Source organism: Pteropus medius, unplaced genomic scaffold (genome assembly GCF_902729225.1).
Source record: "Pteropus medius unplaced genomic scaffold, Ma_sr-lr_union100, whole genome shotgun sequence".
NCBI classification, from domain to species: domain Eukaryota; kingdom Metazoa; phylum Chordata; class Mammalia; order Chiroptera; family Pteropodidae; genus Pteropus; species Pteropus medius.
This window is the reverse complement of record NW_024351543.1, coordinates 10,612,074-10,637,950: the sequence shown is the minus strand read 5'-3', so window position 1 is coordinate 10,637,950 and position 25,877 is coordinate 10,612,074. Positions and strand designations below refer to the sequence as shown.

The following is a 25,877-nucleotide window of genomic DNA, read 5'->3' as shown; positions in this document are numbered from 1 at the left end:
CAAAAATTTAAGAAGAAAATATAGAAGATATAAAAAGATTTCTTGAAACTGAAGCACAAACCATAAAAGTTGATATATTTTATTATTAAAATTTTAGAAACTGTATATCAGGAGATAATACAAGTTATAAACTTGGAGGTGTTTATAATATACACCTTAGAAAGAATTAGTAACCAGAATATGTGAAGAACTCCTACAAATTAGTAAGAAAAAGACAAAGTACACAATGTCAAAATGCTAAAAGGATATGAACCAACAACTCACATAAGAGGAGACCCAAATGGCAGATACACATACAAAAAGAGGCTTATCATCATTACTAACAGAGGATGAAAATTAAAATTACAATATGGGTCTGTCCACAGTTGGGTCTGGTTCATCGATAGATTGGTGCAGTATGTTGAGCTGCCAAAAATGAACTTAAATGTTGATTTAGGAGTACATAGCTGTGAATAAAAGAGTGTGAAGACATACTTCAAATTTATGTAGTTGTCATCTGGTTAGGGTCTGGGGTAGCGCTTTTTTGTACTTTTAATGTTTTATTTCATAAGCCAAGGGATGGAAATGTGGCTTTTGTTATATTATAATTTATGCATGTTTTTCCAGTATAAGATTTCATAAAATAAAAACAAAAGATGTGTGCGTATATGGAGCTCCTCTTCTGCGTAAGGTGCTGTGCTGGGTGATGATGGGGTTCAGCAGTGTGGGAGTTCCGGGCCTTCCCCTTAGGGGTCTCCCAGTCTGGGAGGCAGGGCTAAGTGGGGGCTGGATGGGTTGAATGAAGGAGAGAGACCGAGCTACAACCCTGGCGTACAGGTACCCCTAACACCTCTCGACTGGGCCCATGGGAAGAAGTGGCCCAAAGGGATATGTGAGGAAGAAGACAGTAAGTAAGAGGTGGGGTGGGCAGAACTCTGGAGCCAGATGTCCTGGTGTAGATCTCAACCCTGTTACTTACCAGATAAGGGGCCTCTTTGAACTTCCATGTAAAATAGAGTCTCCACCTTCCCTGGTTATTGCAAGGTTGAGCAGGCACATGGCAGATGCTCTGTAAACAATTGTTATTTTAAACAGGACAAAGAAGAGGTCAGATATGTTCCCACCTTCATGTCAACCTGGTATTTTATTTTATTTTTTCCTAAAAGAAACAAAAGTAGAGAGATAGCATAAGTAGAGAGATAGCATTTACTAAATCATATGGGAGGTGGGTACGGGTATAAGTGAAATAAGGTTGGCCACATGTTGGTAACTGTTGAGTACCCATAACCCAGCTCAACAGTTACCAACACGTGGCCATCCTTATTTCACTTATACTCGTACGCGCCTCCCATATGATTTAATAAATCCCAGGCCTCCTGTCATTCATCCATCCACTCTGCTGTCTAAAAGAGCTCACCTTTCCCTTTGAACAGATGGTGATCTCCCTGCAGAACACCACCACGACCAGCCGCTACCTGCGAGTCCTTCCACCTTCTACTCCGTACTTCTCTCTGGGATTGGGTGAGCTCAGCGTAGCCGCTGTCTAGACTGCTTCAAAATTACGTGCTGGGCTCGTTCCCAGCTCCTAGCCCACCTGGCCCTCAGGCCCTCGCATGGCTCCCATGTCCTGGGCTTTGGCCCACATGCCCCACCCCCACCTCCACCCCCGGTCCCTGGGGGCCCTTACCTGCCCGCAGCTGCCTGCTCCTTCGGTGAAGCCTCTGAGCCTTGGCAGCTTCTTCCTCGGACCACCTCCCACCAGGTTCTGGTTCTGCCATCTCCCCCCGCTTCGTGCCGTCACTGCCCTCGGGCAAGCCCTCCATGTTCCTCACTTAAACCACTACGGTGGCTTCCTGCAGTGTTTTTCTCAAGAACCACTCTTAGTGTGTCACCCCAGCTCAGAAATCATAGATGGCTCTCTTCTGCCTACAAAATAAATTCTAAATCACAGAGCCAGGCACAGCCCCACCTAACCATTCTGTAGGGACCGTATCACTCCCCTCTGGGTCCCTGCCCTAACAGCCTGCTCCCCTCGCCTGCCCTGGTGGTTCTGCCATCGGCATGGCATTGGCTCAGGAAGCATTCACTCACAGAGCCAGCCCCAGCTCTGATGGGATCTCCCTGTGCCCTCTGGTTGTCACCTGTAGCACCTGAGCCCAAGCCCTGGTGGCTGGCTAGTCTCCAGATCCTCATTTGTTGCTTTTGTCGCCCATAGGGATGTTCCCAGGAAAAGGTGGAATGGTGGCTCCTGGAATGACTTGCCAGTACGTCGTCCAGTTTTTGCCAGACTGCCTTGGGGATTTTGATGATTATATTTTAGTCGAGACCCAGTCAGCCCACACGCTTGTGATCCCTCTCCAGGCCCGGAGGCCACCCCCAGTGCTGACTCGTGAGTGTGCGCTCTGCCTCCCCAGGGATTCAGTTAGAGTTGGTGATTCCCTTTAAGGACTGCCTGCTCTCAGGGCCCCTTTGTGGCAGCACACAGCTTGGCAGGGGCTTCTGGCTCCCGAGGAGGGACCTGCTAGCAGCTTTTGCACAGTCTTCCACCATAGCTGGCCCGGATCCTCCTGGTTCCCAGTGGAGGCTGACTCTGAATTACCACAGCAGGAGCAGAGGCCAGCAGCCCAATTAACCCCCCAGCATAGGCTTTGCTGGCCCTGCGCCAGATTACCTGGAGCCCTCAGCAGATGTTGCCTCTGTGGCTGGGGGAGGGGGGTGGCTTGTTTGGGAAAGCTGGCTTTGGCTGGGCTCCCTCAGTTACAAGCCTCTTCAGCTAGGCGCAGGCCAGAAGTCGGGACTCTGACCACAACCTCCAGGGCCATGCTGGGTGGCCCTGGCTGCGTCCTGAGTCTACAGTAGGTGCTGACTCCTGCTGCTCTAGCCAGGAGTGTTTATGGTCCTATGACACTGGTGCCATATGGGAGCAGGGCTCAGGCCATGTCCCCATTCATCCTCTCTGCCCTGGGGGCTAGGCAGGGACCCTTCCACAGCTTCTCCGCGCTCTGGCTGGCCCTCAGGAGGACAATGACAGTAGGACCTATTCAGAGTGACGTGTTATTTCTCTTGACCATCTTTTCCTTTGGCTGCAGTGTCCTCCGTGTTGGACTGTGGTTACTGCCTCGTTGGGGGAATGAAAGTGACCAGATTCCTCTGCAGAAATGTGGGCTTCAGTGTCGGCAAGTTCTGTATCATGCCTAAAAAGAGCTGGCCGCCGTCGAGTTTCAGGGTGAGTGATCACGGATTGCTCAACCTGGAAAAAGGAAATGACCCCCTGTGAGAGACTTGCTAGAGTGCACCTCTGATTGGAAACAGACAGAAAGCAGAATTTTATAACCTCCGTATCCAACGGTCACAATCCAAATGAGACCCAGTGTGTGTGGAGACCAGCGCCGTACTCTGGTTGTGCCACTAACACACCATGACCCTGGGCGAGTTGTTGTATCACTTCCCTTATCCTTCAAGGCCTGGCTCAATGCATTTATTTATTCAGTCAATTATTATCGTAGCAAACATTATCATTGGAGATCACAAATTGGCAGCTCTTTGGCTGCATTCTCTGGGCATATTTTATTTGGCACAGTGCTTAAAAACATTTTTTTTTTTTTGAACCAACATTTACAAATAGGGAGATTTCACATCAAAATGTGCATTTCCAGTCTCTGGAAAATTTGGAAGATGTGTAGCCGTGGGCCAGGATTCACGGCGGCCCTGTTGGCTGGAGGAGGATACAGGGCACACGCACGTTCCTTCCTGTTTGCCCAGCAACATGACTCCCCACAGCAGCCAGGCACTGATCATCACGCTCGCACCGTTGTTTTCCTTACGCTGTTTTCCTGTGCCTGTGTCTCAGGAAAACAAGTGATAGATCCGGAGGACAGTGTTTTCATTGCTGCTACCTGCCAGGGTCCTGTAGGCGTGGGTTTTGTATCCCTGGCATGCTAAACGGTGTCCTGACAAGGTGGCAGCTGCCCTTGTGACTCAGGAGCTTATAGCCAAGGGTGGGTCAGGATGCAGGCAGACATATAGGCTGTGGGTCAGGATGCAGGCAGACATATAGGCTGGCACCAGCCACATAGGGTGCTGCAGGAGAGAAAGGACTGTGTTTTTTTTAGCCCACCTCCTGGGTGAGGCCTTCTCTCGTGCCTCCTGCTTAGTGTCTGAAACACTGGTCAATGGAATTCCTTGTACCTCCCTATCAGTGGTCAGCTCTTTACAGGTGCTTTGCAACTTACTCGTCTTTAACCTTCAGAACCTCACCTGGTGCCTGGTGAAGGTTGAGCGGGTGCTTGCCGAATGAATGAGCCTGTTTCTTCATTAATGGGGCACTGGATGGTCTTTAAGATCCTTCACATTGAAACTGGATGTTTGGAGGAGAGAAGTTTGTAGTATGAGCACTGGATTTTACAGTTTCTTCTGCATTGTTGTATAATCTCCTGATTTTTTTTTTTTTTTTTTTTTTTTTAAGGCTGTTGCAACCATTGGCTTTGTTGAGCAACCTCCCTTTGGGATCCTGCCTTCGGTGTTTGAACTGGCTCCAGGGCAGGCCATGTTAGTGGAGGTAGGTAATTAGATGTTGGCATGTATTTCCTCCTACTTATGGCTGGTGATGGCTATTGCCTCAACTGCTTGCATGATTTCATTGGCCTCTGTGTTTTCTTGAGTCAACTATCCATTCCCATCCCAGGTCCCAGCTTTAGTGGTTTCATTATAAGAGCATGTTCTTGCATTCTGTGGGGAGATGTCATTTGACTATCTTATGACCGCTCTTACAGGCCAAGTGCAGAACGCCCTAGAATTCCAGCATGATCCCTGAGCATTGCTTGTCCACACTTAGCCTGGGAGTCACTTCCAGCATCTAAGCTGCCTCTAGGATCTTCCCTTGGTTCCTCAGTCTCTTCTGAACACCTCTCCCCTCAATCTAGTACCTAGATGACGACAGTGGCTTTGTTCTCTCCTGTTTCATCCCCATCTATATCATCACCAAGGCTTGCCTTCCTTAGTCCTTACTCTGAACCTCTGTAGAAGCTCTGAGTCTGGCCCCCAGCTGTGGCTTCTCCTTTCCCAACTGCCCTCTTTGGCTCATCATACCTACTCACTGACCTCCAGAAGAGCCTATGAGAAATGGAGATGTCTTCCTGCCCCTAGCTGTGTCTTTGAGTCCCTGGTCCAGGAGTCTGACTGTGCTGTCATGTGGCTGGGTGTGGGGCTGTCACACACATGCCTTCCTCACTAGCCTGCTGAGGGAAGCACTAACATGCAAGAGTAAAAGCTATCTTGTTTCTGGGGAGAGGGGGGCTTTGATCTGCACCTTTCATTGGGTAGTGAGCCCAAAGCCATAGCTTCTCAAACCCAGCTGCACTTTTCAATCCCCTAAGAAACATGCAAACACACTGAAGTGAGCTTGAGGTTCTGAGTTGGTTGGTTTGGTGTGTGGCCTGGGCAGAGGACTTTTAAAGCTTTCCAGGTGATTCTAGTATGCAGCAAAGTTTGAGGACCACTGCCATCAGCTTCTTTGCTGTGGCATAAAGGAGGACTTCCTTTATCAGCTTCCTTCCAGTTTCAGGTGCCTGATGGGGTCTTGTTCTGGAGCTCTGGGGCGATGCTGGCTTATCCATGTCTGTGCTGGTCTGATTCTCCATAAGAATCAGGCCCTTGGGGTTGGGACGGGGCCAGTTCAGGGGCATAGTAGGGCTTTGTCAGTCTCCATTTACTGCTGAGGGTCAGGTTGGGTCCTCTTGGCATAGCCCAGGCCTTGTCAGAGGCTTGTCATGGCTTTAAGGAATTGGGGTGACCAGGCTAGGATGTCCCCCGATGCCATCTTCCTGTGATCCCCAAGGAAGGAAGAGGGTAGCAGCAGGAGTCTGTGGGGACCAGTAAATCAAAAGGAGGTACCCCCCTTTTCATTTCTTATGTATTTTGTTTATTGATCATTGGGAGTTTGTTTGTTTGTTTGTTTTAAATTTTATTTATATTTCCAAATACGAAATAAATTCACGTTTAAAAATTCAAAAGATACAAATAGATAAACAGTGAAATACTCCCTCTCACCCCAGTTTCTCTGTGGCTACCCAGAAGCCACAATCTTACCAGGTTTCTTGACGCCTAAAAAAACAAATGTGCATGTTTTTTTTCTTTGTTTCCATTTTTCCTTCACACACATAGTTGCCCACTCTAAACTCTGTCCTGTACCATGTGTTTTCCACTTAATGCTCTATCTTAGGGATCATTCTCATTTTTTATAGCTGCATAGTATTCCACTGTGAGAATGAACCATAATTTAGCTGTTCCCTACTGATGGACGTGAAGATTTTTTTTTTCTGATCTCTGGCTATTTCTGCAAGTAACTTATAGATACATCAGTCTGTCAAAGTATGAGTCTCCTGGAGGAGACAGTCCTTGGAGTTGCCAACTTAGGGGTCTCTACTCGTAATTGTGATGCGTGTTGTCAAAATCCCTACCGTGTGGCTTGTACCAATTATGCTGCCAACAACTCGTGAGGTTGCCTGTTTCCTCACACTCTTGCCAGTACAGTGTGTTATAAAACTTTTTTTTCTTTTTAACTCTTATCTTGGACATTTTGAAACATATACAAAATAGAATAGTTTAATGATCACCTACGTGCTTATTACCCAGGTTCAGCGTTTATAAGCTGTCGGCCAACTGCATCTACATCTCTCTGTCTTTTCCAACCAATCCCCACCCTGTCCCTCTAGATTATTTTGAAGAAAATCAAGATATCATATCGTTGCATTGATGATAACTAACTTTCTGCTCTTTGCCAGTATAAAGAGTGAAAACCTGTTCTCTGAGATGCTTTTCATTCATGTTTCTTTTATTAGGAATGAGGTTAAACATGTTTTCATTTGTATTTTGGTCTCTGTGAACTTTCCCTCCATATCCTTGCAACACGCTCCCTGCGTTACTCAGGAGTGGAGCCATGGTTGAAACCCCTAACCTTACATAGAAGGTGGGGAGCCGGCAGTGAGGGGAGAGAAAAATGGAGAGCAAGGGAGGGGTGTGTGTCTGAAAGAAGAGGCTGGAAGGTGGGGGGGGAAGCCCCCTAATGGGAGGTATCAGGGCCACCTCTCTCTCCCAGGTCTTGTTCCTCCCAACAACCCTCGGGGAGGCAGAGCAGACCTTCATCATCGTGTGCGACAACTGCCAGATAAAGGAGCTGGTGATCTCAGGTGGGCTTGTGTGTGTGCCCAGTGGTGGGGCTGGAGTGGATGCCCGGGTTCCGGAAGCTGCTCCCTTGGCACTGGTAGTGGCGGAGCTGTGCCCACTCTGTGTCACCGGGCACACTGAGGGGGTGCGGTGGCCTCTGGGCACCAGGACCTTGTTTGGGGCCTCTCGCTCTGGTCCGATCTTTGAGTCCCAAGCCAATGTGGCCTATAGGACAATGCCAAGGAGCCTTCTAGTGAGAGATAGATGGGAACCTGGGGAGAAATCTTTCATCGTTTCACTTTGAAACTCATCTTGATCTCCTTTGGGGAATAGCCAGTGACTAATACATAAACAACCAGAGACCCCCCCGCCCCAGGGGTTTCTGTAGGGTTAGAAGGGGTACCTTGCTGAACTTCTCCAAGATGCCCCTTCTTTCCCTCCTTCTCTCCTTCCTTCCATCCATCCAGTTTCACTCAGCAAGCATTAATTGAGTGCCCGTGATGGGCTAGGTTATCGGAATCACCTCCATTTGGTCTGTGAAGATGTGGAGATGTGAATCTCTGTGTTAATGACCCCTGATCCTCCTCTCGTGTGCATTTCCCCAGGTCATGATCAAAGCCAGTGGCATGGGTCTTGTGACAGCCTTTGGCTACAGAGTCCTGATTTTAGCCCTAGCGAAATTTCATTACCCTATTTTGTCAGGAGTTGGGCAGCTGGTTGCTTTGGATCTGATCTACATTTCTGGTGAAAAAAGCGAGCCAGAGCCTGGAGAGCTCACAGACTTAACAGCCCAGTACTTCATACGGTTTGAGCCCGAAAACCTTCAGTCCACGGCGAGGAGACAGCTGATTATTAGAAATGCTACGTGAGTGACCCCGTGCGGCAGCCCCCAGCACACAGCCTTCCTCTTCCTCACTTGGCCCCAAGTCCCCAGAGAGGTGGCATTTTCCTTCCAAAGGCCAGGGAGGAGTCTGGGCACAGAATGGAAGGGACCAGATCTGCACTATCCATCATGGTAGCCACTAGCTGCATGTGGCTATTTCAATGGAAATCAATTACAATTCAAATTAAAAACTCACTTCCTCAGTGGCACCAGCCACACTCAGTACTCACAAGCCATACGTGCCGCTAGTGGCTATCATATCGGACAGTGCAGCTATAAAAGATTTCCATCGCTGTGAGAAGTTATATTGGATAGTGCTGTCGTACATCCTCCTGGACCATCCTTAGCCGGGAACTGTCAATGTTGCCCTCACAGGCACGTGGAGCTAGCCTTCCACTGGCAGATCATGAAGCCCAACCTGCAGCCTCTAATGCCCGGAGAAACCTACAGCATGGACAGCATCAAGTGCCACCCTGACAGGGAGACGGCCTTCTCCATCTCACCCGAGAGCGGAGTTCTCTGCCCCCACATGGACCACGAGTTCATCCTGGGCTTTTCTCCTCACGAGGTTAAAATGACACCATCTCGGCAGTCACACGTGATTGGGTTTTTTCACCCTCTGTCCATGCTACTTAGTGACACCGAAGCCAGAGTTGGGCCCGACCAGATCCCCAGCACCCTGCCGCAGCCGGCACGTGTCTGAGTGGGGCTTGGGGATGTGCTTGCTGTCAGGACGCGGACACTCATTCTGCCCGGTCCTGATCCTGCACACACCTCCTCAGCAGCAAGACCCTGGGCTCATGTCTCAGCTCTGGGGTCTTCCATGTTTCTACTACGTCATTGAGGATGTTCCCACCCCCTGGCCAGTCCCCAGCAGCCCCCAGAGAGAGTGAGGCACAGGTTCCCGAGGGTGAGTTGAACACGGCTCCCTGTTCCCTGCGAAGCCCCGTGTGCGAAGAGGGTGCTCAGGAACCCTTGTTGGGAAGATGCACAGGTCTGCCTCTCAACCCAGCATCCAGCCACCTCACCGGCTGTCCGGGGCCCACATGGAGGGCACTGCCCAGGGGCAATGTTGGGGTCTGGAGAGCTTTTCGTTCCTGTCCTCCAGGCCCAGCTGAGGTAGGCTTGCCACACATCCTGGCAGCCACCCCCTTGCCCCTAGGTCGCAGGGAAGGCCTTCCTGGTGGCCAGGCCCAGGGGAGGGAGGAATTCATGCGTGGCTTCAGCCTTCCCTGGGCCGCCTGGCTGGAATACAGTTTGTTTGCAGGTGCTGTGTTTGTCTTGCAGCTGAGGGATTTTCACAGTGTGCTCCAGATGGTGCTAGAGGGAGTCCCAGAGCCCGTGAGGTGAGCAAGGACTGGGCCCTGGATGAGGTGTAGGCAGTAGGGCCGGCCTTCCCCATGGGGATCCTCAGGAAAGCAACACGAAGGAGTGAAGGAGCCACCTGACCCCTAGCAGGCAAGGACAAGGGAGCGTGTTTGCTTCACCCTGGCACCTAGGCTTGGAGTGGGCTCAGCATGCAGGTGACAGAGCCCACTGGACGCACTTTGAGAGCTATGCCCCAGGCTCATTGTTACCCCTGGACAGCCGGGCTGGTGGCCCCTGGGTGGTAGTGACTAATGAGGGAAGGTTTTGTCCCATGCCAGTCATCACTACCAGCTCCTCCCTAAGCGACCATCAGGACGGGTCTCTAGTCAGCCTTGGGAGAAATTCCAGGCTGGATGTTGCAGCCAGGTGCCCCTGTCTCAGGCCTTAGGTTGAGTTGCTGTCACAGCCACAGGTTTTCATCCCTGTTTCAGGACATTGGCTGATGCCTCAGATTTCAGGGGGCTTGGGAGCTGTGGGTTGGGGAACGTTTTCACGAGACAAAGAAGCAAGGGGTTTGCAAGGCCATGTTCTTAGCCTATGTTAGCTCCTAGCTCATGGTGGGTTTGTGTTTAGTTCAGACCTGGAAAACCAGAAAGACCTGTCATACTCTGTGGATGATGTGATCGTCCTGGAAATCGAGGCGAAAGGCTCAGTAGAACCTTTCCAGGTTCTCTTAGAACCGTATGCTCTCATCATCCCTGGGGAGAACTACATTGGCATAAATGTGAAGAAAGATTTTAAGGTACGTCCTTCCCTCTCCCCAGCGTAGGCTAGCTGAGATGATGCTGAACTTGGGCACGGGTATAAGGAAGATGTGGCTGGAGGGGCAGATGGTGGCAGAGGATGAGGCTGTTCCCGGGGCCCCTGAACCAACTTGGTTTGCACAGATGCTGGGCCGGGTGTGTCTGTCATTTTATCAACTCCCCAGCATCCTCCAGATGAGAGGGCTGTGGAACCCATTCCAGCGTTCATGGGTCTCTGGCAGGACACGGTGCCCGCAAGCCCTGCAGCGTGTGTTGGTGCTGTCGGCTGGTTAGAAATTAGCGGGGAGGGCGTCAGGAGGACCCTTTGTGAACCCACAATCCTGCAGTCCTTTAACAAGCACGAGCAGTCCCGGGGAGCCCGGATTGGGGTGTGTCTTTCAGATGTGGAACAACAGCAAGTCACCCATCACATACATGTGGGGGAAGATCAGTGACTGCCACATCATCGAAGTGGAGCCCTGCACAGGGACCATAGGTACTGCGGGGACTGCAGGAGGGGTCGTGACCTGCCTGGGACTAGCTGGGGAAGGAGACCTCAGAGTGACAGGGCGCCGTGCAGGGGTCGTGGTGTCCTGTGACCAGCTCCAGCTGCAGCCTGGCGCACGTGGATGACAGACCAGCAAAGGCCAGACCTCCAGGCCCGGTCACAGAAGGGACCTGCCCCTGCTTCCTTTCTCAACCTCTCGCTTTCCCCGTCTCTCCAGAATCCAACGAGGTTGAGGATTTCGAGTTGAAGTTTACCGGGGGTGTCCCCGGCCCAGTAAGCCAGGACCTGCTGTGTGAAATCAGAGATTCACCCTCGCCGGTGGTGTTACACATTGAGGCAGCCTTCAAGGTGCTGCCGGGAGGCTTGGCAGCTGGGTGGGCCAGACGGGTGGCAGCGGTAGGGCACAGAGGCCACTCCCAAGTATCCCAGTGACGGGCTCCTCTGGGTGTCTCAGGGGCCTGTCCTCGTCATCGACGTCTCAGCCCTTCAGTTTGGTTTGCTGCTCCTGGGACAGAAAGCCACAAACACCATCCAGATCCAGAACATCAGTCCGCTCCCAGCCATGTGGTGCATGAAGGAGAGTCCAGTCTGCCTCCAAGAGAGGCATGAGGGCGTAAGTCGGGCTTGACCGGCTCCTCCTGTGCCATGACTCCCCCCAGGAGCTGATTCACCTGTGTCACATTTGAACTGTGAAACTTGTGCTGGGGAATTCAGAGGGTTGAGGCCGGGAGAAGAAAAGCCTCCCTGGTGACTTTTGCCTGGCAGTGTCCCCAGTTCCCCCCATCTATGAGGCAGTTGGAGTTCTTTCTGGAGCAGAACTGAACCTTGAACTGGATTTTCCTGTTCCTTTCTCTACCACATAATGCAGACACAGGACATGGGTTTCCTTCTCTCTGTCAGAGCAAGCAGCCTGAGTCAAGAAGAAAGTAGGTAGCTGAGCTGGGTGGGAAGCTTCCAGGGAGCGACAGGCCCAGCTGGTTCACCCCAAAGGTTCCAAACTTCCCGGGGATTGTGCCCGAGCTCGCATCTCAAACCCAAAGGCTCCAAAAAGAAAACCCAAGTTTCATTTCCACTCAGATAGTGCTTTTCTGTTTACTATAAAATATAAAATACTAAAAGTGGCTGAGGATTTGCCCACTTGCCCTCCTGGTCAGAACTTCCACATTCAGAAGCCAAGGAAAGACTGTTGCAGCCACACATAATCGTATCTGCTAACATAGGATCTCTTTCCCCAGGGCTTTACTTTCCACTCAAAGGCCATTCTTCACCCGACAGCCCCACCTCTCTAGCTGGGCACTCTGAAACTCAGAAGCTATGACAATTTTCACTGAGTCATCAACACCATTGCCAAGAACCATTGCCAAGTGTCTCGTTACACAGGCTTGAAGCTGGCCCTTTCCCTCCCAGGGCTCACTGGTCTCTCTCCCTGGACCGTGGAACCACAGAACGCTGGGACGGGGGTTGAGGGCAGGATGGCATCAGTGTCATTAGAAAGGGAACTTATCTTCAAGTGAAACCTTAGAGGCCTAAGATCTAGAATAAAATACAACTGCTCTAGCCACCCAGAGACCCACTTTTTAGGCACTCCCTGGGCCATCCTGCCTTTCCCCACATCCCAGTCCCCTGCCCGAGGCACTTCTGAGGAATCCCTGGGATTTTCCAGAGCAGAGCTGGAAAATTATGAACCTCAGCCAACCTCCTCCTTTGATAGAGGAGGGACAGAGAGGGACGGACTTCCGCAGGGTCACACAGCTAATGAGTGACGGAATCATATGAGACCCCAGGCCTCTAATTCCCAGTGCAGCCACCACCACTGCCCACTTCCCGCCCTGCACACACACACACACACAGGGCTTCAGGGAGATGCAAGGGAGGAACAAAGACCAAAGAAATCAGAAAGACTCTTTCCTTACCAGTGGAGCGTGGCCCCCAAACTTGAGCCAGAACTCATAAGCCACTTTTTCTGGGAATTAGGCCTAAGAGTGAGGCGCAGGTTCCCAAGGGTGAGTTGAACACGGCTCCCTGTTCCTTGCGAAGCCCTCTAGTGACAGCCAGCAGGTCCCTTCCACCAGTGCCAGGGAGGTGAAACTTCAGAAGCATGAGAGCACAGGGCCCAGGACTGCATAGCATGGCAGCCTGAGTGGGAGGTGGGGGTGGGAGAAGGTGAGCCAGGCCCATGTAGGGTGCCCTATGCTCATTGTGTTGGTCTCATGGAAGGAAGAGACCAAAGAGGAATAACGTCCCTCCTGGGTGTGATCTCTCAATGACCAGTGACACCCCACTGACCATGGGGCCACTCAGTCAGACTAGTGCTTTTTATCGCAGTCGAGGACAGGAAGAGGGGTAGACTAGAGCCCTCCCCAGGTACATTCTTCTTCCTAAGCCTTTTCCTGTCCCCTCTCCCTTTGTGAGTCTGGAGTGCGGGGAGGAGGTGGACCTGCCAGGTGAACGAGTACAAGCCTGCTGGCGGGGAGAAATCTGTGGCTATGTGGAAGATTTCCGCCCACCAATTTAGTGACTTGATGGTTTTTCTTACTTAGCCCTTTTCCCGTTTGCCCCAAGAATACTCACCGGCGGCACCTGTGGCTGCAGCCTCTACCCAGAGACAACTCACAGATTACAGTCCTAACCTTACCCCCAAAGTTTGCCACGAAATATCTCGCTTTGCTTATTATTTTAGCATTGCTCTAGTATATTGATAGTCTCTGGAACTAAATGACATCATTCTGTTTATAGCATTCTGTTTCTAGTAGTAGCATTTCTATGCACAAAATAGAGTAATTCTCGGTCCCTGAAAATGTCAAATTCCAGAAAACGTAGCATTCCTACATGTATGTTAACATCATTTTCAAACAGTTGTTAGCCGGGGATTCGTTCAATGAATCCGATGTATGTGTACATTTCTGTTACATTCGGATTAGAGATACAAATTGTTTAGAAATAACCCCAAAAACAGTTTTTATATTTTATTTTCACATTGAAAACCAGTTAGATTTGCTTCAGCCTCAGAGAGTGTGTTTATGTAAAATTAACGCTGGCAACGAGCTGCGCTTTTTTTTTCTAAACAGGAAATGGGTTAAAGCCATCAGGGTCCTGACCCATGCCTGCTCAGTGGGGTGGGCTGACCTCTCAGAGAGCCACCGTAACTGCCCCCAGCACGGCACCTCCCTCTGCCTTGTTCCTCTCTCAGATCACGGCCAGTCTCACCTGAAGACTCAGTATTTGTCCTCTGAATCCTGAGACTCTCGCTGAGCTGTGCTCCCCACCTGCTTGCCGCCTCCTGTCGCCTAGAGCTGGGGGCAGCTCTTGGATAACCCTGGTTGGGCATGGCCAGCCCCTGGTTCTGCAATCCCAAGTGTCCTCACCCCTTCTCCTTCTGTTCTGACCTCTCAATCAGGTGTCTCCTTTCGATATTGAGCCCTCGAGCGGCCAGGTTCACCCTCTGGGAGAGTGCAGAGTGAACATCACCTTGGAGGCCCTGCAGTGCCAGCGTCTGTCCACCGTTCTGGTGCTGGAGGTGGTAGACGGGGCCTGGAGGTGAGGGTGAGGGCGAGGGCGAGGGCGAGGGCGAGGGGAGGGGGCGAGCCAGCACAGCACACCTGCATATTCACCATGTTATCACATTACGTGTAATTAAGTATTTATCTATAGACATTTCAGAATTTAAAGGTATCAAGACATGTTTATTCTATAAAATTTGGAAGTTACAGGAGAAAATCAATCCCTCACGCAGCGATAACTCGCTAGTATCCTTCCAGTGTGTGCATGATAAAGGGATGGAAATTAGTACAAGTTTTTTTTTTATTCTTTAAACCGTATATGTATTTATACTGTCATTTTTACTGTCATTTTATAGTCATTTTTGCATGTATTTTATATTTCGTTATGAAAACAAATGCTCATGATTATTTTTTTTTTTTTTGGAGAATTTTTATAAAAATTTATTTGAGCCAAACGGAAAATATGCCTGGAAACAAAATCTCAACGGAGTGAGAAAAATGCCTCTTTATATGCTCATTTTAAATCTTTACAAATACTCCTGAATTATCCTCCAAAAAGACTGTGCCATTTTTTCCTTTTGCTTCCAGTGTATGAAGGTACCCAGCACACCACACTCTCCCAGGGATGGATATTATCTCACTTTTTATCCTCCGATGTGGGGGGCGAGGGAGCACCAGCAGTGTCTCATTCGAATGTGCTTTTCCACAACTATCAGTACAGGTCTGAGTATGACTCTTCTCCTCACAGGTCACGTGTGGCACCTCGTGGGCCTCATATGAAGGTCAAGTCTGTCTTCTCAGGGAGAATGCCTGTAATTCAATCTTTGCTGGCTTCCTTTCCTTTCATACCTCTGTTCTTTCTTCTTGTGTCACTCAGAATGTTTACAGTTGCAGGCGATGGAAATACAGATGTAACCAACGTAGGCAGAAAAAGGAAACCAGTGGCTCCTGTAACTGGGCATTTCTGCCCCGATGATTCCAAGGGCTCCAGCCTTTTTCTCCGTCTGGTCTTCTGCTTCTCTCTCATTCGCCATCTGCCTTCCCTCTACCCTATGGCCACCTCAACCTTCGACTCTGTTTCTCTCTGTTTGTAGGCCTTTCTCTCCCATTGGCAAGCGCCCTTAGGCACTCTGCCCTGGGGAATTCAGGTACTTAGAACTCCAGGCTCACATATTTCCAGCTTAACAACCTCAGTGGAAAATGGAACTGGCTTTCTCCACGTGCCACCACCTTGTGACAGGAGGAGGGTCTACCTCCAGAAGAAGCATGTAGGAAATCTTGCCGGATCCATACTACGTGAATTTAACCATTTTCCTCATGTTTTCCATCTCTCAGTGTTTTTGTGTTTTGTTCAGGGAGATGGCCTTGGCCCTGCAGGTCACTAATTCAGTCTTTGGTAGACGCCCTTCTTTTGGCAATCATATTTTAAAATTTCAAGCTTTTTAGTTATTGAATCGTTCCTTTTTTATAGTGATCGGTCATGATCTTATGGATCCAGCAGCCTCTCACATTTCCCCAAGGAAACTAATTTTTGTTTCCTCACATTTTGGTTTGGAGTCCTCTTTTTTTGGTTTTTCTTCTATATCTAGTAATCCTTGGCTGCCCATTCCTGTTTTTGAATGGAAGAGGAAGTTGATTTGCATAAGAGCCTGGTGGTGCCAGTTCCCTCTGAGTAAGAGGGTGTAGGTGTGGAGAGCAAGGAGTGAAGCATATGTGGAAACAGTGCACAGCTACCTGAATTCCATAAAAGGAAGATGACCTTGGGAAGAGCAGTCCAAGTCAAGCCGTGGAGGAAACCTACACTGGCCAGCTACACCAGTCATTCCATTCATTCATTCATTCATTCATTCATTCATAAATAGGAATGTAGGACTAGATCTATTTGGTTGCTTTCCCTCCATCTGCATATTCTCTTCGGTGAAATTTTTACATTGTTTTCTGATTAGATTGTTTTATCATTACATTTTAAGAGGGTTTGTTTTTTTTTTTTTTTTTTTTACATATTCTAGGTATGTCTTTTGTCCAATATGTAGTTTACAAATATTTTCTCCCAGTCTGTAAAATTTTGTCTTTTGAAAGAAGAAAGGGCCTTCACAGAGCCAAACTTTTTAATTTTGGTGAGAACCAGTTTATCAAATTTTCCTTTTATGAATTGTACTTTGGGGTCCTAAAGATTTTCTCCTATTGTTTTCTAAAAGTTTTAGAGTTTTACATTTCACATTGAAGTTTGTGATACATTTTGAATTAATTTTTTAGTAAGTTGTGAGGTTTAGGTAGAGCTTCATTTTATTTAATTTTTTGCCTGTGGATATCTTAATTCCTCCAGTATCTCATTTATCGAAAGACTATCCTTCTCCCACTGAATTATTTTTACACCTTTTGTCAGAAATCAGTTGAGACAACTCAAATGTTTTTAAACAGGAGACTAGTTAAACTGGTGTAGTCATACCATGGAATACTAACTACTCAGCAATAAAAAAGAACAAACTATTGATACACTCCACACTTGGCTGGATCTCAAGGGAATTATGCTGAGGGAAAAAAAGCAAATATCCAAAGATGACACACTGAATGATTCCATTTATATAGTATTTTTAAAATTACAGAGATGGAGAACAGATTAATGGTTGCCAGGAGTTAGGGAGGGAGGAAGAGAGAGAGAGAAGTGACTGTGGCTGTGGCTATAAAAATGTCCGGTGAGGCATCCTTGTGATGGACCGTTCTGTGTCTTGAATGGTGGTGTCATATGTGTCTAGACGTGTGATTAAATTGCATAGAAGCAAATATACACAAATTAAAACTAATTAAAATAAATTAATATAAATAAATAAAATAGGAGGTTGACACAAGCAAAAAAACAAAACACAAACCAAAAAAAAAACAACGTGTGCATGAGGCGTGCATGTAAACCTGGTAGGGTCTGAATAAAATTGATGGATTGTATCAGTGTTGATCTCCTGGTTGCCATATTGTACTATGGTTATGCAAGATGTTAACCACTGGGGAAACTGATGAAAGATATACAGTATCTCTCTCTATTTTGTTGTTGTTGTTGTTGTTGTAGCTGCATGTGAATCTACAATTAAAATAAAAAATCAGAAGCAAAATATATATCATCTCTATTCGTAGATCACTTTCTAGGTTTTCTGTGTTCCATCAATCTGTGCTCATCCCTCCAGTAATAAATAGCACACTCTCTCGATTACTGTAGCTACATAGTACGTCTTAACATCCAGTAGAGTGATTTTCTATCTTCTTCTTTATAAAAATTTCTTTAGTCATTCTGTCTTTTGTCTTTCCATATAAATTGTATAATCAGCTTGTCTGTATCTACAAAAATCCTTACTGGGAGTTTGTCAAGAATTGTGTTAATACCTATAGATCAATTTGTGGAGAACTGGCATCTTTCCTATATTGACTCTTCTAATTCATGAACACGGCGTGTCCCTCCATCTACTAAGTCTTTGATTTCTTTTATCAATGTTTTGTAGTTTTCAGCACACAAATCCTGTACGTGTTTTATTAGCTTTATACCTAAGTATTTACATTTTTGAATGGTATTTCTAAATGGTATTGTATTTTTATTCAATAAAAATTTTTATTACCATTTCTAATACCAATTCTAAATGATATTGTATTTTTAATTTCTGTTTCCACATGTTCATTGATAACATATAAAAGCGTGATTTATATTTGTTGATTTTTCACCCTCTACCTTTGCTGACTCATTAGGTCTAAGAGTTTTTAAAAAATAGATTCCTCGGGATTTTCTAAATTGACCATCATGTCATCGGCAAATAGGGACAGTTTTATTTCTTTTTTTTCTGATCAGTATGCCTTTATTCCCCCATGTTCTAGCTACCTCCCTGTGTATGCCGAGGTGCAGAAGCCCCACGTGTATCTGAAGAGCAGCCAAGTGGAGGTCAGCAACCTCTACCTGGGCGTACCCAGGAAGGCAAACATCACGCTCATCAACGGCACACTCCTGCCCACCCAGTTCCAGTGGGGCGAGGTGAGTGTGCTCACACTGTCAGCACCAGGTCTGCAGCCCCTCAGCACCAGAGGCCCATGTGGAGGCAGACATTGTCCCAGGGTCCCGCCCCTGCCCCCAGAGCAGATGCTTAGCTGCCTCCCCCACAGCCTTCCTTTGGCCCACAGTGCCCAGAAAGCTGGGCTCTTCGAAAGAGCAGCACATCTGGTCTGGCTTTTCCTTGCCTGATTTCAGGGAATCCCGATTCCCTGCCTGAGAATGAGTCTCTGATGCACACAGCCAGACTGTAGCCCCTGGCCGGTCCACACGGCTGTTAGGAGCCCAGCTGAGGCATTGCCCTTGGTGCTGCCTGGAGCCTGCTCTGCATGCCATGGGAGATGGGACCACATTCCTGTGCGTCAGAGGCTGCTGCCCTTTGCTCCCCATCACCCTGGGCCTCCTAGGGCGGCTTGTTTAGTCCAGGCAACCCTTGACAGGTGTGAGGTCCATCCAGGGTGGAGGAGGAAAGAAGCGACCTGTGGTTTATTCCACCAGTGGGCACCTGGCACTGCTGTTCTGCTGTGGGGCCCCGGTCTGCCAGCCTCCAGCAGAGCATACAGCAGTACTGAGCACTCTGTCTGGACTCCAGGTCTACCCTGGGAGCCTAGCACATGACAAAAGGCCCGCCCATGTGTCTTCCAGCTCCTGGGACACCAAGCAAGCTTCTGCACAGCAAAGGTCTCCCCCAGAAGTGCCACACTGGGCCCCAGTGAGGAGCTCCAGCTTAGTCTGGAGTTGACTACTCATACCCAGGTGAGTAGGGGTGGGAGGGCACCCAAGGGACTGGGAAGGCACCCTGCAGCTGTCTGCATCCGTGCCACCAGCGTTCTCAGCCTCAGACCCACTCCTGGTCTTTGTCAACCAGTAGAGTGGGGAAGAGATTTCTTGCATTTGGGTCTGGGAGCCCCGTCAGGAAGCCTGGAGCAGGCCTGAAACAGATGTGCCCTGGAACCCACCAGCCACGTCTAGCCTTTGATATCAGTGCAGCCCTCCCCAGGCCATTCTCTGGGCCACAGGTGGGCCCAGCTGTCCAGTAAGCCCAGAGATCCAAAGCAGACCTGGTGCTCACAGCGAGCCCTGTGCTGGGTGTTGCTGGGGAGGCTGACTGGCAGCCAGGCCCCTCCTACGAAGGGTACAATGTCTCTGTGGCACGGCCCACGGCAAAGCCATCAGGGCGGCATGTAAATAAGAAACTTGTTCCCTCAGAGATTTGCAGACCTAGGTCCAAGTTCCTCACTGGCCAACTCGGGGACAGTGGGCTTTCTTGCAGAGCTGAGCCTGAGCTCAGGGCGCAGATGGAGGGACCCCGGCCCGGCAAGGAGCAGACCTCCCTCAGGAAGGGTCTGACTTCTGTGGTAGCAGCTTCCTCAGAATAAATGTGCAGCTTCTCCAGAGATCCACTTTGAGGGTCTCCCTTCATGCGGGCCTGCCCAGGCCTTTGAAGCAGGCACAGCCTAGAGCCCTGAGGAAGGGGCCAAGCCTCCTGGGGGCAGCGTGTGGGCCCGCAGGCTGGGCCTGTGCATGGTGGCTCACTGGAGGGCATGGGAAGCCCTTCCACAGGGAGCCTGGACAGAAGTCAAGGCCTGTGAGCTGAGTGCCCACCTCAGCCCTGGGACTTACCTGTGGCGACGTGCGTCTGCCGGGCTTTCTTCTAGGAAGAGCTGACGGATCTGGCACTCCCTTGTACTGTGTCAGGCATGAAGGAACCACTGGTTCTGGGCATTTCTGGGAAACCCCAGGGACTGCAAGTGGACATCACCATCTCTACAGAGGGCACCGATAGGTGAGCCCAGGGCCCGGGCCAGGCGACCGTGTGAAGAACCAGCATTGCCTTGTGGTACCTGCCTCCTTTCCACCGATTCCTGCAGCCAGGAAGAAGAGGCCACAGTGTAATCGTGGCTTCTGACCACCTCTGTAGGAACAGATCCCTTTGCCCCTTCTTGCCCTCTGTGTGATCTCCCCCACCCCCCACCCCACTTGGAGGCATGGTGTCCAAGCAGGTAGGGGATGGCTGGGGCAGGGCAGTGGGCACTTTAGGCTTCTCCACATGAGGCCCGCGATTGGGAGACTCTCCAGTCTGCTCCTGGCTGGGGGAGTCGTGGAGTCTGAGGCCTCTCTTGGCATCAAGGGCAGACAAGAAGGGTGTGTCTGCGGGGTAGCAGCTTGACGAGAAGTGAGTCCAAGGACAAAGCCTGGTTTCTAGGCAGCTCTCGCATCCCTGCCCAAAGTGGCTCACTGGGCAGGACCAAGGGTGGTGTGTAACCTGGTGCCCTTGGGCACGGGGCAGTGTCCCCTCACAGAGCTGTGGCTATACCACAGGGAGGAGCTCCACCTGGACTTCGGCTCGACAGTGCCACTGAGGACCTGCGTGAATCGCCAGCTCATCTTGACCAATCGCTCCCCAATCCAGACCCCTTTCACCCTCAAGTTTGAGTTCTTTGGGAGTTCTCCAAACAGCCTGAGCCAAAAACCCAGCCTGTAAGTCTGGTTTCTCTCAGAGGCAGTCACCTGGAAGGACATGGCCAGGTGGGGTTTGCCCGGTGGGGCCTCTGCGTGGCTCAGGCGGCCAGAGGCTGGTGGGCGTGAGGAGTGGGAGGATGTGTTTTCACAGGTAGACATGGGAGATGCGGAGAGGAAATGCTTCCTGCTGCCCACCCCCCAGACCCTGAGAGGGCCTGTGGCAGAGGCTGGGATTGTGGCCCCATCTCCTCGGCCTGGCCTACTGTGGTGGAGGGCTTCTGATAAACCAGGCCATATTCAGGCCAGTGGATGAGGGAGAAGTTACTGGAGGTGGAGGGAACTGTGTGGGCAGAGATGTGGCAGTGAGGCATTCTGCAAAGCTGTAAGTTGAAATCAGCCACAGAGAAAGTTATTTACACCACAGAAATGGGCAGTTTGCTAGCACCTTACTGCGAACACCTCACTGCCAGATCACCTAAGGCTGGGGAATCCAATTTACAAACCACCGCTGTGGGTGGTAGGGAGCCACCAACAATTTCTAAGCCATCAACTTTCCCACTCCAGAAAAGTTAGTGTGCACTCACAGCTGGACAGGTGCAAGCAGGAAAAACTGGAAATGGGCCTGTTGCAGAAAGCTGGGCAAGAGATGGGGAGTCTGGGCTGCGCTTGCCTCCAGGGGTCACCAAGGCACAGAGCCTGGGGAAGAGGAGCTTCCTACCCTAGAGCCCTCCTGATTTTCTTGGGGGGCAGACCCTGGGGCCCGTGGGTGGTTTCAGGTGGTAGGGGTGTGGCAGGAGCAAAGACCGGGGAAGGTGAAGGAGACCTGACCAGCTGTCCCCTGGGCCACCACCTCCTGCTGGGTACCTGGTGAGAGGCTGGTTACCAGGAGAGGTGGCTCAGGCCTGAGGATAGGCCCAGATGGCTTGTTGTGATTTCTGTGTCCTATCTGGAAAAGCCCCGATATCTCTCCCGCCCTGCTGAAGACAGCGCGGATTCGCAAGAAGTTGGCCAAGAAAGAGCAGCTGGGTAAGAGAGCCCCGGGGCAAGCACCGAGCCCAGGTCCAGCCGGAGTGGGGTTCTCCGTGGCCTCCTGAAGATGCGGGCTGGCGATGCAGCAACAGCATCCTGGCCACCGCAGTGTCTTTTCCTGCGAGGTCCCTGGGACGGCTGTGGCCCTCCACCTGACAGCACCCCTCTTTTGAATGAAGCCATCTCCTTGCTAGGGCATAAGGCTCGTGCACAGGGCCTGGATTTGATTTGGGATGGGTGGCAGCTCAAGAGGAAGGGCTTCCATTGGAGCCTGGGCCCATGGGAGGTGAGAGAGGCTGACCCCTGAATGCTGGGCTCCCAGAAGCAGTCTTTCACTGGACCTATAGGGTGGTTTGTCTGATACAGTGCTTTGCTAACACTTGAGGGTTTGGACCTCATTCCCCTTTCCTGGTTCTCCCCCAGATTTTATGGAAAACATGTTGTCTCATGGGAAAGGAGCTGCTTTCTTTCCCCACATTTCCCAGGGCATGCTGGGAGCCCACCAGCAGCTACCCATCGACATCACAGGCTGTGCGAACATGTGGGGCGAGTACTGGGACAACCTCATCTGCACGGTGAGGGCTTGCAAGTGGGTGATGGCCTGGGGCGCCAGGGGCCTGACCCTGGCCCTTGCCTTCAGGCTCTCTCTTTTCCAACACGTGGCCCTCAGCCTCTCGCATCTCACCAAGTAGAAAAACGATGGTCACTGAGCTGGGGACAGGCATTTGCATTCGCAACAACTACTAGGATTCAGGCAGCAAGCATCCTAGGGAGCAGTGGAACTTTCCACACCTTTTCCCGTGAGGTCCTATGAGGCTGGGGCTGCACTGAGGAGGGCAGAGGAATCAGGCCGCCTACCTGGGCCAGGACCCAAGACCTGGAGCGGGGGAGTAAGTGCAGATAAACAGTAATGTCCTCCCTGAGCCAAATCCTCTCCTAGCCCTCAGTGCATTCATTTATTCTCCCATCAGTTCATTCATTTACTTACTCATTCAGCATGAATTGAGTACCTACCGTGTATGGGTTGTTATGCAGGCCACTAGACTGTGCAGGATACAGGGATGAATAAGATAATAGACAATAGCAACAAGGAGCTCTTAGTTTATTATGGAGGGATAAAACACATACATCATCCTGCACGATTTAGTTACGGCATAGAAGATTTTCATGAACTATTTAAGATATAGGACAAGTTAATTATAGTAGATAATTGCTTTATATTGCTTATATCATGTATGACAAAGCGTTACTCACCTCAATATGCAGAGAGTTCTATCTAACAATAAGGGAGACAGAGCATCCCAGGTGGGCAGAGAATGAATAGGCAATTCAGGAATGATTCAGGTGACCGATGAACATACAGAATATGTCATCCGTGGTAATTAAAGTCACACTGAAATGCTGGTTTTGGTAAGAGTCGCAAGGTTTAAAAGTTGTTGGTAGAGGTGCGGGGGTAAAGGTGCTCTCAGGCACTGCAAGTGGGCATGGTGGGAAATTCATACCGCCCTTTGCAGGTGCTTCGGCCATGTGCTGGGCACACACACAGTTTCCCCGAGGAAAAGTGGATATGTAAACTAATAACATCATACCAGTTTCCTTTTCTTCTCAGCTTGTTTATAATTGGGGGGGAGGGGGCGTTGGCGGGGGCACCTCAGCCTCCATATTCATCAGTAGAAGATTTGATAAAAATATGAGCTCCATCCATACAGCCCATTAAATGACGCTGTAAACCTTCATTAATAAAATTATCATATGTTGTGAGGAAAAAAAGAGAAGATTAGCAAAAGAAAAGCATGCGCGCCATATGCTCTCATTTATATCTGTTTTATGTACACAAAAGAAGTCTGTCTAGATGATCGTACGTGAACTGTTGACAGTGAGTCATGCTGAGGGGGTAGGATTATGGGTGACTGTTGCACTCTATATTTTAAATTTAAAAAATAAACATTTATTTTCATTAGCAGAGAGAAATAATGTTCTTTCCATTTAAAAGATACAAAAATGTGATCAGAGGGGCCGTAAGGAGCCAAAGGTGGTCAGGCTGGGAGACCTGTACAATTCGGGGGCAGGACAGGAGAGCAGAGACAGAGAGAAGGGCATGGAAGCCAGGGCTCAGAGGCCAGGCAGCCCCAGGCCATCAGGGTGTCTGGGGTGAGAGCATCAGACAGTGGAGAATGAGTCTAGACTCAACTGGAACCAGGCTATGGAGACCTCGGGCTGGCTGGAAAACGAAAGGCCTTGCAGGGAGGGGCTGGAGAGGCAAGGAAGGCGGTAGCAGCTGGTGACAAAGAGCGACAAAGGATCGGCGTGTGTTTGCAGGTGGGAGACCTGCCACCATCTGTCATCCCAGTGCACATGGCAGTGGTAGGCTGCCCCGTCAGCTCTCTGAGGACCAACTACACCACTGACCAGTTCCAGAAGGAGCCTGTCATCAGGTGCCCCACCGCCAGCCTCCTCCTCTGCCCCCTTGACACCTTCTGGCCTCCAGCCTGGGTTGTTGCTCTTTGGCTGACCCAGGGCCACCTGGTGCTCCCCAGCAAGAAATCCTCAGGATAGGGTTGCCCTGAGGGGAGAGGCCTCAGGGGACACGGCGGCTACCTGCACATCTCAGAGTGCTGTTGGGGGACAGAGTAGCAAGTTGTCAGTGTGGCCTGAGGTTAGTTCCCCTCACACCAGCTGAGGTGAAATCTGTCCGTCTGTCAGTGTGGTTGTAGGTGGGGCGGGAGTGGGGTGGGGGGTGGGGATGGTTACCAAGGCAGTGAACAGCCCTGGGTCACAGTTCACCGAGCACTCCAGCCCTGGGTCTTGGTGACTCCAGGATGAAGACAGACCACTATGGAGCCTCCTCTCTGCCTGAGCCCTAACTCCAGCCCTCCTCTCTGAAGTAATCCTGCCTGCAAGGTGTGTGCTGGTGGTGGCTGTGCTGATCCTGGTCTCCCGCCCCCAGGTTCAGCACCCAGGTCTCTGGAGGAGATACAGTTACCCGGGTCCTTCGCCTGAATAACTCCAGCCCCTGTGGTGAGACACGAGATAAATTGGGGTTCTTGCTATAGACTGTGCCATGTGGTGGGCTGGGGGAAGCTGATGGCCCATGACTGGGACCCCCAGGAATCCAGGTGGCCTGTGGTTACTGAGGGAGACCCCTGAGGGCCAAGGTAGGAAGTGACCAAGCCAGTTGAGTGTTTTCAGAGAGAGCCACTTATATCCCTGAGGACGGGACTTGACTCTGCCCAACCCAGGGTCTCCCAATGCCCATAGGGCCACAGACACCCAGCTCTTGTCAGGGACAGACACTTGCAGCGGGCACCTTTTCTTATTCCTTTAGCCAGCAGTACCTGAGCTACATGCTAGGTGCTGTGCAAGGAGCTGGGGATACAGAGGAAACAGGACAGCTAGGTTTCTGCTGAGTGGCTTCTGTCCTGATGGGCAGGGCAGACGTGATGGGACTGCCATGGCATATTAAATACATTATGACTACCAGAAAAGGCCAGGGTGCTGGGGACTGTATCAAGGGGTCCAGGCTCCCCTGTGGAGGGGTGTTCAGGCTGAGTCCAGGAGGAAGGGCAAGCCAGGGCCTGAGGGGGTGTATGGGGATGAAGAGTATCTGGGCCACAGGAAGAGCTATGGCCAGCTCAGAACCAGTCAGAACTTCTGGGTGAGGATCAAGGCTTGGCCCTCCACCCCAACTGAACCAGAGTCCACCATAGGGGCAGGGCTTGGGCACTGTGGTTTTTAAGTTCCTCCGGTGATTTAAAAGAAAGTTGGGAGAAAGGACTGCCGCTCTGTGCGATCCTGCTTGTTCTTGTCTACCAGATCCGGATAATTAGAATGGGTGTATGTATTGAAGTGGACTATCTAACCACATCTTTATCAAGTTCTCCTGGCATTTCCAGTAGTTTTGCTTTATGTTTTTAAGTGCTCTATTGTTAGATGCTTTTGAGAACTAAACCTTAACAAAGGATGCCTTTTATCACCCCGCAGAGTTCGTCCTCGCCCCCTTCAGTGCTTAAATCCCACCTCCCCTTATATTAACATCGCTGTCCCTGGTCGCTATTGCATTCTCCTAGGTATCTCTTCGCTCGTCCCTCTGTTTTCACCCTTTGTGACTGTGATATGTGTTTCTTCATAAATGGAGCCAAGCTTTTTAAAACACCCATCTGACATTCTCTCATCTTTTAAGAGGAAAAGCCAATCTATATATTTCTTCTTATTT

The 25,877-nt window shown here is 50.2% G+C and overlaps 1 protein-coding gene across 4 annotated transcripts in view; it reads left to right on the top strand.

Annotated features, from left to right (window-relative positions):
• Positions 1-25,877, top strand: part of DLEC1 (DLEC1 cilia and flagella associated protein) — a 57,285-nt gene that overhangs the window by 25,284 nt on the left and 6,124 nt on the right. For 3 of the 4 annotated variants that reach the window (XM_039843296.1, XM_039843297.1, XM_039843295.1), the window contains exons 7-27: positions 1,413-1,500; positions 2,195-2,368; positions 3,069-3,205; positions 4,445-4,537; positions 7,076-7,166; positions 7,846-8,008; positions 8,402-8,594; positions 9,314-9,372; positions 9,968-10,136; positions 10,540-10,633; positions 10,863-10,993; positions 11,100-11,258; positions 14,043-14,182; positions 18,004-18,157; positions 18,818-18,928; positions 19,831-19,958; positions 20,495-20,653; positions 21,591-21,661; positions 22,088-22,239; positions 23,984-24,099; positions 24,612-24,682. In XM_039843296.1, the coding sequence (XP_039699230.1) occupies positions 1,413-1,500; positions 2,195-2,368; positions 3,069-3,205; positions 4,445-4,537; positions 7,076-7,166; positions 7,846-8,008; positions 8,402-8,594; positions 9,314-9,372; positions 9,968-10,136; positions 10,540-10,633; positions 10,863-10,993; positions 11,100-11,258; positions 14,043-14,182; positions 18,004-18,157; positions 18,818-18,928; positions 19,831-19,958; positions 20,495-20,653; positions 21,591-21,661; positions 22,088-22,239; positions 23,984-24,099; positions 24,612-24,682 (2,653 nt within the window). The remainder of the gene's footprint in view (positions 1-1,412; positions 1,501-2,194; positions 2,369-3,068; positions 3,206-4,444; positions 4,538-7,075; positions 7,167-7,845; positions 8,009-8,401; positions 8,595-9,313; positions 9,373-9,967; positions 10,137-10,539; positions 10,634-10,862; positions 10,994-11,099; positions 11,259-14,042; positions 14,183-18,003; positions 18,158-18,817; positions 18,929-19,830; positions 19,959-20,494; positions 20,654-21,590; positions 21,662-22,087; positions 22,240-23,983; positions 24,100-24,611; positions 24,683-25,877) is intronic. The other variant, XM_039843298.1, reaches the window with a different exon arrangement.